This window comes from Talaromyces proteolyticus, assembly GCF_021365285.1.
Source record: "Talaromyces proteolyticus strain PMI_201 chromosome Unknown BGW36scaffold_8, whole genome shotgun sequence".
In the NCBI taxonomy this organism is placed as follows: domain Eukaryota; kingdom Fungi; phylum Ascomycota; class Eurotiomycetes; order Eurotiales; family Trichocomaceae; genus Talaromyces; species Talaromyces proteolyticus.
The window spans coordinates 489,771-502,865 of record NW_025764284.1 but is presented as its reverse complement, the minus strand read 5'-3'; the positions used below and the strand labels follow the sequence as shown (position 1 = coordinate 502,865).

Here is a 13,095-nt window from a genome sequence, read left to right as displayed (position 1 = left end):
CCTGGCCGTCGACAGGTACATGAAAATCTTGCTGCTGTATCGTTGTGAAACCCCTTTCAGTTTTTAATTCCAGTCTAGCCACTACTTTTTTTTTATTACGACATATACATATCTATATGCTCTCTACTGGCGTTACTTTGCTAGGTCTATTATTTAGCATATCAAAAATCAAAGCTTGGCCGTTTCCCCCTTTATGTTCCTTCGACAATTATTTATCTCAGACAATTTCTGTTGAGAAGAGTAGTGCATTGAACATCTAGTAACCACGCAGATTTCCTTGTCAGCTATTTCGTAGACTTCTGAAAAAAATAAGACCAAAAAAAAACGTAACGCGTGCTGCTCACGCGTATAGTGGATGTAGGCGCTCGCCGCCATCTATCGCAGCCAATCACGGCAGATAATGCTTTCCGCATACTGCCATTTGCCAAAGAACCGACATGGAAACTGGAAGCCGCCAACAAACAATCGGAACCTTTTCCCTCTACTGATCTCAAGGCTGCCACACTCCAATCCGCAAGTCCTTCAGCTTTCTATCGCCATTCACTTTATCACTCACCGCCAGTATCAGAGTACATCGTTTTCTAGTCAGAGACCGACGGCTACGACCGGCAACCCGCATTGATGACGGATTATTGATGATGCTATGGACGCAGCCGAGATCCCCAGACGTTAGAAGCTAATATTGACATCAACGGCGGGGGAGGCTTAGTTTTTAATACATTCAGTTATGGAGGTCTTGGACACGATCAGGTAAGTTACAGCTGGGTCGCGTCGATGCATTCTGGACTTTATTGATGTGAGGTTCTCTTTGAAGGGAACTCCAAACGCTCCCCGAAAACATCCATTTGCTGTGTCCGCGAAAAGAACGAGATGACTATGGAAGATACGATGGCCCAGAAGAGAAGGACGTGTTCCAGCAGGCGATGGAACGCAGGGATAAAGCATTGTCATGTTTACCTATATTAGCGTTCAGTCAAGACGGCTTGGAAGAATTGCAAGACTGGGTATGGCGGAAATTTGATGATACACTAGAAAACTGTGACTTCTGTATTAGGATGTATCACCAGGGAAAGCTTTTCCTGGCTGACAGGCTGAAGGAGAATTATGACGACGAGGATATCGAGAAGCTGATGCGATTAATGGAGGACTGGGACATAAAACGAATGAAGAAGAATCTGAAGGCGGCGTTGGATGAATTAAAGGCGGTGCCACCAGATCGTATTGGGTTAGATGCTCTGAAGACGGCATCATTGCTGGCCATCTTCGAATGCCTCAGTTCAGAGGCAATGCAACGCGATGTCGATACGCTTAAGGAGTACTTCAATGAACCTTTCAGGTTAATCCAAACAAAACGCACCCTCAAATTGACAGACTACGTGCCTGGCTTGACCAATTTCCTCTTCGACCCTGACCCTATCCGCAATCACTGGGCACTTCATGGATGGTCCCGTTTCCGTCGTCCACCTACATCTGCAGAATTTGACTGGGCAGTGAAGAATGGTCTCACTCGTGCTCTTTTCGCTTGCTCGCCTCAACAAGTTCCACCACCTGACGTTGCTATGATACAGCGGCTTTGGATTGGCCTGCGCACCATCACACTGAGACTTGACAAGGACCAGATAACTCACAACCTTCGCGCTCTGGACATGGATCCATGTCGATTGTCGGTTGAGCATCTGGTAATACCATCACCTGGTCTACGATATTTATTGAACACTATTCAAATCTTGTTGGAAAAAGCTCCTGGTGACTTTTGGGACGCTATGCAAACCATATCACCTCAGATGATTGCGGAACAAGTTTTCAACAACCCACAATTCGATACCTTTCTCCTTCAAGCCACAGAAACAGAGCTTTTCGCAAAATCACCGTTACGTGACATGCTATCATGGATTAATCCATTCATGTCCTCATTGAAAGGCATCAACCAAACCCCAGCCTGCAGATACATTGTTTCTCAATTATTTAGACGATCCAAGGACCAAAGGTTCCCAATGATCTCTCGATTTCAGTGTTTCCTGATTGGAACTGAAGTCTTAATGTGTACACTGTGCACATTCACCAATAACGAGTCCTCGAGAGGTTCCGTCGCACGTGTGGTTCTGTCAGAAACCTTGGAAATCGTCAACGAACACATTCATACAGTTGTTAGCCCAGAATCATTCGGCTCTCCAGAGAGGGATAGGGCGATTATCAACGGCTGCATGGATGTTGTTAGGAATACTCTTGCCCTTGAGTGTCAGTCTCTCAAGACAGACTATGAGGTATTGCTCCATCATTCTACGCTCCATCACGGAGTTAGTACATATTCCCCTGGCATCTGGGATGCTGTGATCAACAAGCTCAGTGGAGAAAACCACGACCTATCAACTGCAGCACTAAGAGGTATTCTGGACCTCGTGGGTCTTGAGAAATTTCCGACCAGGGGCGAGGACAGTAAAGAGAAAACCCATTACAATGTAGTATACGGTCATCTCACGCATCTTTCATGTCAGATCATAGAACGCTTGGCTGACTTCAATCCCGAGCATTTGGATCTTTTGTTTGCAAGCCAGGATACTAACTGTGCACTTATATCTGCCCTCTTCTCGGCTGATCTAAATACATATCAGGCGGCTGTGGACTTGATTAAAAATGTCAGCAGCCAGTCAGCTAGAAGAGATGCTATTTCGCATCTTTTACAATCATTCTTTTCTACGGCTGTCTATGGATTTGGCTGGTCATTCTTCCGGATCAGCGCGTTGAAAACGTTCGGTTCTGCTCCTAGAATGCTTCACACGGGAACCGATATCATTGATGTTCTCTGTGATACGCAGACTGGTATCCTTCGAACCAGAAAACTCGCGAACAGCAAGGAGTGTACCGAAATCCAGACACTATGGCAACGTCAATGGTCGGCGCTGACAACCATCTTCGACATGACCGAAGCCTGGCATAATCGTGGTAATGACAAACAAGTGATGCTTGAATTCTGTCGTGATACTATACAGTTTGCAGATCTTCTATTCGCCCAATATGGTGTTTTGGCAAGTGCAATGGCAGGTGTTGATGGGTCGAAAGAGGACTCGGTTAGGGAAGCTTTACTCCAGTTCCCGACGGATACAATGAAGGGCATGGTCAAGTGGTTGAGACTTAAAGACGAATATCTCGCAACGACTTTGGTCGGTCTAGTTTCTAAGATCCTTCGGCGCTTAGGGGAGTTGAACATCACAAGCGTCGACAAAAATGCCCTGCAAATGGTCGAAAATGTAGCCATTACTGGGAGTGTGAAAACCATACTGACTGCTCGCGAAAAGGCTGAGCTTGTCAGAGCATTGGAAGCATATTACAAGAAACCAGTGGTTACTGCATCAACGGCTTCGCTAAAGAAACAGATCTCTATTACTGCATTTGCCAGGCAGGCCGATTCCTCTGGTACATCAACCCCTAATCGGGCTACGAGTGAAGAGGACTATGAAGATGGAACGGTTCCTGATGAGATGCTGATGCAACTATCACGGTCAGTTGAGCTGAACAAAGCCCGGATTGCGGCCCAGCCGCAGAAGAAGCTCGTCTCATCTACTACGAGATCGCCGCTGGTTATTCCTAAGCTACCAGGCCGTCCACCAGTTATGGTAGAAACTTTCCGTGAAAAACGTGAAAGAGAGAAGGAGGCCAAGAAAAAACGAGATCAGGCTGAGCTTGCTCGTTTGAAAAAGCACCTTCCTGCGCCTGGCGTGGCAGAGCAGACGGCCGGACAAGGTTCAGGGGTGCAAGGCGGAGTAAGGGGTAAAGACCACACTCCTGTGGATAGTATGATGGTCGATTCAGAATCAGAGTCAGAGGACGATAGTGATGATGAAGTTGATGCAGAGCTTTTCGGGAAGAAATCTGCTTCGACTCCAGCTGCCGTGAGAGAATATGAAGAGAGCAGGAAAAAATCACTTAAACAGCAAGGTCCTGTCAAGAAGACCAGACAGTTGCGTTCAGCAAGAGATATGCGGGCTCGATTGTCACCCGATCTTTCATCTCTGCATCACACTTTGCTCGGTTGGGACTTTTTTGCTAGTGGTGATTTACCCACCAATTCTGATCGGACGGATTATTCTCTTGTTTCGTCATCTTTCAGAGACCCTATTGAATACCAACGCACCTTCGAACCATTATTAGTACTAGAAGCGTGGCAAGGATTCCAATCCGATAAGGAAGAAGCAAACTTCAAGCCGTTCGAGATAACTGTGGCGACTCGACTATCGGTTGATTCTTTTATGGAAGTCAGCACCGTTTTGAAGAGCGCAGCCGATCTCAAAGATTTTGGTCTTGGTGAGGCAGACATCGTACTACTATCTAAGTCTAGAGATCCAGTAAACGATAGGTCGGCCCCTCATTGCTTGGCTAGAATATCTAGCATCAGTAGGAAGAAAGGCACCGTCGAAGTGTCATATCGAGTCAACCCCGGAAGCACGATCGTTCCTTCACTTGCACCGGGTGTTTCGCTTTGGGCCGCACGTATCACATCGATGACTCCTTTGGAGCGTGAATACGGTGCCTTGATGGCATTACAGTACTACGATCTTTGTGAGGAAATCATCAAAGCTAAACCATCACCGCTATTAAAGTATTCAGACGCAACACTGGAGCCTATTGTAGATAACTATAGCGTGAACTTGGCACAAGCCAAAGCTATAAAGTCTGCACTTGATAATGACGCATTTACATTGATTCAAGGACCACCAGGTTCGGGAAAAACAAAGACTATTGTTGCTCTTGTTGGAGCTCTGTTGAGCAATTCACTTGGCAACCGCGGCGTCTCAATAACGCGACCGAATGAGAGTAAACCGTCAAACCAACCTTCTAGGACCACAGCTGCAAAGAAACTTCTAGTGTGTGCGCCTAGTAATGCGGCTGTTGATGAACTAGTCATGCGATTTAAAGCAGGTGTAAAGACACTGCAGGGACGATCAGAAAACCTTTCGGTTGTACGTCTGGGTCGCAGTGATGCTATCAACGCAAACGTATTAGACGTCACTCTTGATGAATTGGTTAACGCACGCCTGAATCAATCAATGCAGCAGAGCTCTGGGGAACGAGATATGCAGAAGATATATGAAGAACACAAGACCACTGATACCCAATTCAAAGAGATACGTGCCAAACTCGATCAGTATCGAGCGAAAGGACAGAACCCTCCGGAAGACCTGACGCATGAATTCGAAGTGCTGAAGAAGAAACGCACACAGCTAAGCCAAAATATTGATAACGCGCGAGATCACAACAATGCTATTGCTCGTAATAACGACCTCACACGGCGGCGTATACAGCAGGAAATCATAGACAGTGCTCATGTCATCTGCGCAACCCTTAGCGGCAGCGGTCATGATATGTTCCAGCATTTGAGTATCGACTTTGAAACTGTTATCATTGACGAGGCGGCGCAATCTATTGAATTGAGCGCTCTTATCCCGTTGAAGTATGGCTGTGCCAAGTGCATTCTAGTTGGTGACCCTAAGCAGCTTCCGCCGACAGTTCTGTCAAAAGAAGCATCTCGTTTTCAGTATGAACAAAGTTTGTTTGTCCGAATGCAATCTAATCACCCTAACGATGTTCATCTTTTGGATGTCCAATATCGTATGCACCCAGAAATCAGTCGCTTTCCTAGCCTCACGTTCTACGAGGGACTTTTGCAAGATGGCCCAAATATGGCTGCACTTCGTACTCGACCGTGGCATAACAGTACATTACTCAGCCCGTATAGGTTTTTTGACGTTCAGGGGCTGCACTCAAACACCGCAAAGGGCCATTCTCTTATCAACATTGCTGAGTTAAATGTAGCAATGCGGCTCTACGAGCGCTTGGTGACTGATTTCAAGTCTTACGATTTCTCGAGAAAGATCGGCATTATTACACCATACAAAGGCCAACTACGAGAAATGAAGTCTAGATTTGCTGCAAAGTATGGCAATTCGATATTAGCGACTGTCGAGTTCAATACAACCGACGCCTTCCAAGGTAGGGAAAGTGAAGTTATCATTTTCTCTTGCGTTCGGGCATCAAACAAGGGTATCGGTTTCTTGTCTGACATTCGTCGAATGAACGTCGGGTTAACTCGTGCGAAATCATCACTTTGGGTTCTAGGAAACTCTCAGTCTTTAGCTAAAGGTGAATATTGGAACAAACTTATCACTGACGCCAGAAAGCGAAACATCTACACTGATGGTGACGTACTGTCTATGTTACAGCGCCCTCAGTTCACTGGATATCGGAATGTGGAGATGACCGATGTTGACCAGGACGAGTCCCACTCATCAGCAGTACAAACGCCTACTGAAACCACCCGTTCATCTAATGAGATGGAATCAGTGTCGGCACGTAACACCCCTGGCCCTGTTATCACTGGCCCCTCGGGAGGACATAATGGGCTTGATGAAACTAAAGCGTGCGGGTATTGTGGAAGCACTGATCACTTTACCAGAAACTGTGATAATGTAGATGCACTAGAAAGCGCCGCGGGCATCTGTTTCCGTTGCAAGGAGCCTGGCCATACTAAGATGAAATGCTCTGCCCCCCGATGCCTGATGTGTGGCGCGGTTGGCCATGAACCAGAAAGATGCGAGTCAACTAAGGTGCTTTCGCAGAAGGAGAAGAACAAGATTGCCAACGAAGAGCATCGTCACAAACATGCCCAGCAGGCTAAACGTGAGGAAATCAGACAAAAGATTATGAAAAGCCACGACCCGAAAGTGCCAGTCGTCAAAGTTTCGACAAAATCGCCTCCAACTTCTCCGAAGCCTCAACCGGCTGTGGTAAAGAGAAAGTTACCACCCAGTGGACCGTTTGCGAAGAACACTAAGCGCAAAACGGACGTAGAAACTCCTCAAGAAGTTCCTAGTGTATGTTGATACTGACAGAACGAGATTGAAACTAGCTGACAGGCTCCTATATAGAACTTGGTGAAGCCATCACGAGACGGACCTTCGTATAATAGCCTTTCCCAAGCATCCAAAACCGGCATGGCCTCTAGAGTACCTCCCCCAGAAAGCAATAAGGTATTTATTCATCTTGGTGGGCAAGGAAACCATTTTCGAGAAATTAACATGGATTATAGGGACCACAACCACCACGAGGGCCTATGGGCGGGAGACCTGGACCCCGTCCCTCAAACCAGGCACGAAAGAAAAAGGAGGCCGATCCCTTCATTCGGCCTAAGAGAAGATGAAATTATTGTATTGCATTGGTTTATCTATTATGGAGGAGCGAATTACATAGAATAGTCGGGTGCACTTTCCATGCATTTTATACCTTTTCATGGAGAGGCGTGACTTCTTCCCTGTATCTGATTTCCTTGTTGACCATAAGGATCTCCACGGACATCTTTGCATTTCGAACGGCGTTGTTGCATTAATACTAGCATATTGATGAGGTGCGAGGGGATTTGCCATGCAGCGAGGATCAACTTTACGTTTTTCTCTCAATGAATTATCTTCTTTTGGCAAAGGAATTATTTTACGGTTGCAAATGTGCGAAGACACCTTCACTTCGCAGATAACGAAAGAGTGAACAGAGGCATCGAACAACAAGCATGTTTCATTTCATGTGTACCTAGAGCAAAAATTTCGGCGACAGTTTTTTCTTGGTCAGTGTGGACATTGCGTGTTTCATATAATCGATGCGTTGTACATATGCAGGTTCTGCATACCCGTGCAAATTCTGTCATACCTAAAATCTTGTATCGTCTCTGCATGACGGTTTTCTCGGCTCCTTTCGTCGTACAACCATGCATTCACCTGTGGCAGATGGGCCCATTGATAATGATCTGGGAAGGTGATTTGCTAATGCAATCTCTTGATAGTGATCTATAAAGGCTACTAGACAAGATAAAATTTAACTTTGTCGGGAATGTAAGGGGTTAATATTATACGTAGTAATACCTAGCTGGTAATCTATTTACTACCAAGGCCTTGCTAGAGATTTGAAAGGAGTAATAATAGCCTTGCTGAATTGCTGGGCTTCTTTAAGGTGTTCGCCGAGACCCTTTGAGGCAGACTGTGTGCAGTGAGGAAATTGGTTTTCTAGGAATATGATCTATCATGATTTCCAACACGCGGAGCACTTGGCTGGGTCTTCAAGTCTAAGGCCATCCACTACGGCTGAATATGAAAGCAAGAGTGTACTAGCAGTTAATTAGTCTATCCTGCGCGTAATAACATTTGACTAACTAGCTGACACTCGGTGCGTAGAGCGCTGGCGACATTTCAGGCCTATATAGAATTTGTTGTGAGTAGTCACTTAATCACAAGATTGCAGAAAGTGGGATGTGGATGAACGGTGTATAATGACGCCAACTCGTACAATGCATGGCTCGTTGTCCAAGGCCATTGTGGTGGCCACATCATGTCGTGTCATGTGGTGAGGCCAGCAAGTGCAAGAAGATAGGGTTCACCCCTTGCGCCGAACAAAATGGACCCCTCACCTTGTTACCCCCCGCTAACCTCACCTCACCTCTCCACAACACAGCGCTACCAGCACACCCGAAGCGATCATCGGTGCATCCCACTCGGACTCGGTAACCTATCACTTGGCGTCCTGGCTCACCTACATGTCCTCAAGTTGGAGCGTGCGGCGCCCATATGGTCTCGTCTCAACGTACTCGATCCCAGTTGACATGTACGCTGCTTGGCAATCCTGCTCGCTACACAGACATGGTTCATCCAGTCCCTTGCAGGCGGAGGGACTCCCGGCAAGACTCATGCGAAAAACAAAGAGGGAAAAGAACAATAATGCGATGATTCCTTTTGTCTGGAGTCTGTACTAGTCAGGCTAGTCGCGCCGGCAGCCTGGCTCTTTCAACCAAGCCAAGCGACGCCGCCAGTCTTGCTGCGTCCGAAACTAAAGCTCGCTCGGCCTCTAGTTTCCTCTCGGTCGATACGCAGGCTGGTCTATGATCAATAGAGGCTTGGATTTGTCGAGTCGGAGATGATGGAGGCAAAAAAGAAAGCGAAAACGATTGTTTTCGACAGTGCACAAAATCAGCTAAACAAATTCTCTTATGCACGTATCTACGCTTTTCCAGCATACCATTTTAGTCTCGACAGATGATACAGTATAATGGTTTATCGTAGATCGTTCGATCGACGAACTTGTCCCTGCAGCTAATGGACCCAGGGTCTGAAGGAAGCACTCAGCCCACCTCTAGCCTTCACATTATGTGATCTGTTTTATCTCAAGCAGCTGTATTATTACCCCCCCTGAGATTAACCCCTCACGAATAATGGGAGTCTGACTTGCACCATGGGATATGATATCCCTGTCGGCTGAACTTTAAACTGTCATATCAAGGGGCGGGAGCTCATGAAGTGTCAAATATATGCATGTTCTGGATGTACACTCCACGCTACCTGGCTTCAAGTGGGTTCCTGGATACTTTCCCAAACTTTCTTTGTTTTTCTTTTTATTCTCCGATCTTCACTCCTTATTTTAGACTGTGTCCGAAGTCTATAAGATTCCCGTCTGCAGCTTCAGGCGTGAATGGATCTCTCCCCAAGCAAAGGATGCTATTAACAGGGCCTATGTCAACTTGATACAAAATGCTGGCTCGGGCAGGTTACTGATACTTGTGAGGCTCGAAGACCGCTCATTGTACATATGTATACCACTTGTCTATATTGTGATTTTCTATCCGTGTGAAATGAACACCGATTCCATCGTTATCAGATCAGGGCTATCATCACGCACAAGTGACCTTACGCTGCCTGAGATCTACAACCGACGCTGCAGTTACTCCGAGGATCTACATGGTTGCACATACAGTCAGTCCTCAAAATGTTTCACGTGCGTCGTTCCTAAACAACTGATCTCAACAGTTGGACTTCGATGCTCAACGAACCTGCCGCACCGAGTCCAGTTATCCCAACATATCGACCTTTGAAAACCCGGCCACGTCGTCGACTACGACTGTCTATCATGCCCTCAGTGGCAGTAGAAGAACCTCAATTGATCTCCCCAGTAGCAGCATTGCACAAAGCTCCACCGCGATCAGCAGGAGCATCTAGCAGGGCGAAACGTAGTGAAAACATCTCCGAACTAGTACGTTTTTTCCAAGCCCAGCAGGGAACGCAGGAAGACGAGATGAATATCATGAAACACGACGGTGCTATGGACTTTTTGAAGGCCGGCCAACGCCGCCTTCGACAATTGGGCCAGGCGAAACCTGACAAACGTATCAAAGGAACCGAAAGTCCAGTACCATCTGAAAAAGGCAAGGCTAAACGTCAACATTTACTGGCTCTGCAACGTGAAGGGTTATTACCGAGTACGGATGATGCTTTGGATACGTCGCGCCCATCAAGGACTAGACGGGATGTGGAAGCCATGGGCCGTCCATGGCTTGACGATGCATATCCAGGGAGTAATCCAAAGGATGACGGTAGCTCAACCTCTGATAGTCTCAATCATTTACGGTGCGAATCTCTGGGGCTCGGTGACTTGGCTGCGCTTGTGGAATTTTCCGTCTCGTTCCCAGACTATTACTCAGAGGAGCCCGGACCACCCCCGTACCAAGCTCAAGCCCAAAGTTCCAGCGGGCCGGCGCCGACGAATATCAGTCAGGCCACCAGTTCGGAGGAACGAGACCAGGATAAGGCTACCGTAAATGACGATAGCCGGCCGCAGGAGAGCTTGATGGGCCGTCAGGGGCGCGATTCGAGGACAGGTGAAGCTAGGCCTGCGCTAAGTCAACTGGTGCAGGCGCCGGCCCTGAGTACTAGCAAAACCGTTGATCGCCCGGCCCAGAATGACGAACATAATAGGGGCCAAGGTGACAGGTGCTGCGAAAGAAACTATGACTGCGACTGTGACGATGCTAAAAGCCTGGCTGTTTTGTTGCGTGTTACTGAGCGATTGGGGCGGGAGAAGAAAGCTGTTCGGAACTCTACTCCCCCCCCAAACGAGGCCGGGTCTGTGTCTGCTGCTGGCAATATAAGTGGTGAATACTTGCCTCACTCCCTCAACCAAGGAGTTACCGACACTCCTTTATTCGTCAAGGCACCGGCCGCCGCAATCAAGCATGGCCAGGCCGAGGAAAGGAAGAGAATCAGCAACAGCAATAATGCCTTTAGGGAGACCCCCTCCCTATTGTTCCCATCTCAGGGAGAGTCTAGTCTGTCCAAAAGCCACAGCGTAGGCCCCATACCACTAAAGCTAGTGGCCGAGTGTCTGCCTCCACGCGGATCAAGCAGTGTTGCGTCAAAATCAGCTTCCCCGCAGTTTCAATTCAGACAGAATAATTCTCTCAATTTGCTTCAACCACCTCAAGAAAGCAATACCCCTACAGCATCGAACTTCCCCCGTCCACAGACTCTGCTGTCGCCTTTCCCAGGCCAATCACGTCGAGCCCGCAGTGTGACTCCGGACGTGGCTTCTAGCTCCCAAGGGAGAAAGAAAAAGAAGCCCAGAATTTCTCCATTGTACGTCGTGAACGCGGCTCCCCTTCCGCCTCCAACCAAACCTTTGCCTTCCGTCCCACAAAGTACCGATGTCAATGCCCCGCTTCCTGCTGCAGATGAAGAGCGCAAGATGTCGACTCCCATTGTCACGCCAGCTCCGGATCAACCTGGAGAAAAATGCGATAGTCCGACTTTAGGATCAGCTATGCATAAGCCACGACTCCGTAGGTCTTTGATTGGACCGCGACCGCCATCCCGCTACTCGATTAGGAGCAATGACACATCGGAGGCGATCTATACAGCAAGTGACGATCACTCGATTAAGACCATCTCCCCAGCTCCTTCTAGTCTGGAAGCCCTTGAGGAGGTTCGAAGAGGACGAGCTGATAAGGTTCGTGCCATTCGCATGCGAGATCTAGGCACGAAGAAAGATCAAAAGCCTACAGTGGAACCCGAGTCTCAATACGAAGCCAAGATACCTAAAAGTTCGACCGAACGTGTACACGCAGATACTGTTGGTCAAGCAGAGAAACCAAAACGGGACAGGAAGCATCGTGCAAGTGCAGCTCCAAAAATTCCTCTTCCCAATGACCCACCTGTAGTTGCCTACGACACCCAGAGGAATAGGCGACGAGGTTCGACGTCTTCTCTTCCCGGATCTATTTCTACCATCAATGGCTATGGTGGAGGCTTGTCTCGCAGCGTAAGCATTACTAGTGGTTCAATAGCAGGTTCTCCTATACTTCGTGGGAGACTTGTTCATACCGCAGAAAAGCCACCCAAGAACACCAGGCACGGACGTACGAATTCACCCACGTTGCCATCATCTGATGACGAGAGGCCCAAACCACAAACACGACATTCACAGACACGTATGGAAACAGGGGTAGATGAAAATTGGACACATCACCATGCCCGCAGGTCAGATACTAGAAGAGACGTCAGCGATATTGAGCATCCGCCTAGGCACCCCGACCGCGGACAAGCTTCTCCGCGAACCCCTAGGTCGCACTCCGTATTACAATCTCGTCACTCCTATGCTGGACAGATGCAATCGATACACTACCTTGAGGCTCGTGTAGCCACGTTGGAGCGGCAAAACAAAATGCTTCAAGCTGCTCTACTGGCGGCCCTCGATGTTGGCGTTTCTCACGATGCCGAGAGTATTCGAAGTGGTGCTACCAGCCCTGCATTAGACTCAGCAAGAATACCCACAATTAGCGAAACATCGATGCCATCACCAAGTAGAATGAGTATCAACGAAACCCACAAATCCCGAAAAATGTCCGCACAAAAGCATCACGCAACACAAAGTCACCATAGCTGGGCCAGCGGCCAAGATCACAATTCTCAAGACAGCCGTGGGAGTTTTGAAACTTCTGGCTCCCACAGTGATACCAGTTTGCGCGCTGTTGAGAGCTTATTGAGCGATGTTGATGTTGCAGTATCTAGCGAGTCGTGAAGTTTTTGAATTAATCCGCACAATTGATCACTTTTGTCATGTTTATCTTTTTGATGGTTTCAATGTTGCATCTACGGGAGCAAGTTCGTCATGACTTTCTTTAATTTTTTTTTCTTATTTTCTTCACGGTCTCATGTATACTATTAGTGGGCTCTTCTGTGTTTTCACCTTTTTTGCTTAGATACCACGACAACTTAATTTTTTCTGTTATAG

The 13,095-nt window shown here is 47.6% G+C and overlaps 2 protein-coding genes across 2 annotated transcripts; both read left to right on the top strand.

Annotated features, from left to right (window-relative positions):
- The first annotated feature begins 429 nt into the window (after positions 1-429).
- BGW36DRAFT_195955 (putative tRNA-splicing endonuclease) lies at positions 430-7,427 on the top strand. Its single transcript, XM_046209834.1, has 4 exons — positions 430-750; positions 815-6,869; positions 6,924-7,025; positions 7,085-7,427. Exons 1-4 carry the CDS (start codon positions 728-730, stop codon positions 7,193-7,195), a joined length of 6,291 nt encoding a protein of 2,096 aa, XP_046070178.1. The 5' UTR covers positions 430-727; the 3' UTR covers positions 7,196-7,427.
- A 2,512-nt stretch (positions 7,428-9,939) lies between these two features.
- On the top strand, positions 9,940-12,861 carry BGW36DRAFT_255991 (uncharacterized protein; the record flags this gene model as incomplete). The annotated part of the gene is made up of 1 exon (XM_046210024.1): positions 9,940-12,861. A coding segment is annotated over one exon (2,922 nt), but the record flags the coding sequence as incomplete, so codon positions are not given.
- Between the last annotated feature and the right edge of the window lie 234 nt (positions 12,862-13,095).

What these genes read in the sequence shown, in the direction of transcription:
- BGW36DRAFT_195955 (XM_046209834.1), top strand. Translation starts at nt 728, where the DNA reads ATGGAGGTCTTGGACACGATCAG. An exon ending in GAGGTCTTGGACACGATCAG is followed by an intron (nt 751 to 814) that starts GTAAGTTACAGC and finishes TTCTCTTTGAAG; the next exon opens with GGAACTCCAAACGCTCCCCG. An exon ending in CTCCCCCAGAAAGCAATAAG is followed by an intron (nt 7,026 to 7,084) that starts GTATTTATTCAT and finishes CATGGATTATAG; the next exon opens with GGACCACAACCACCACGAGG.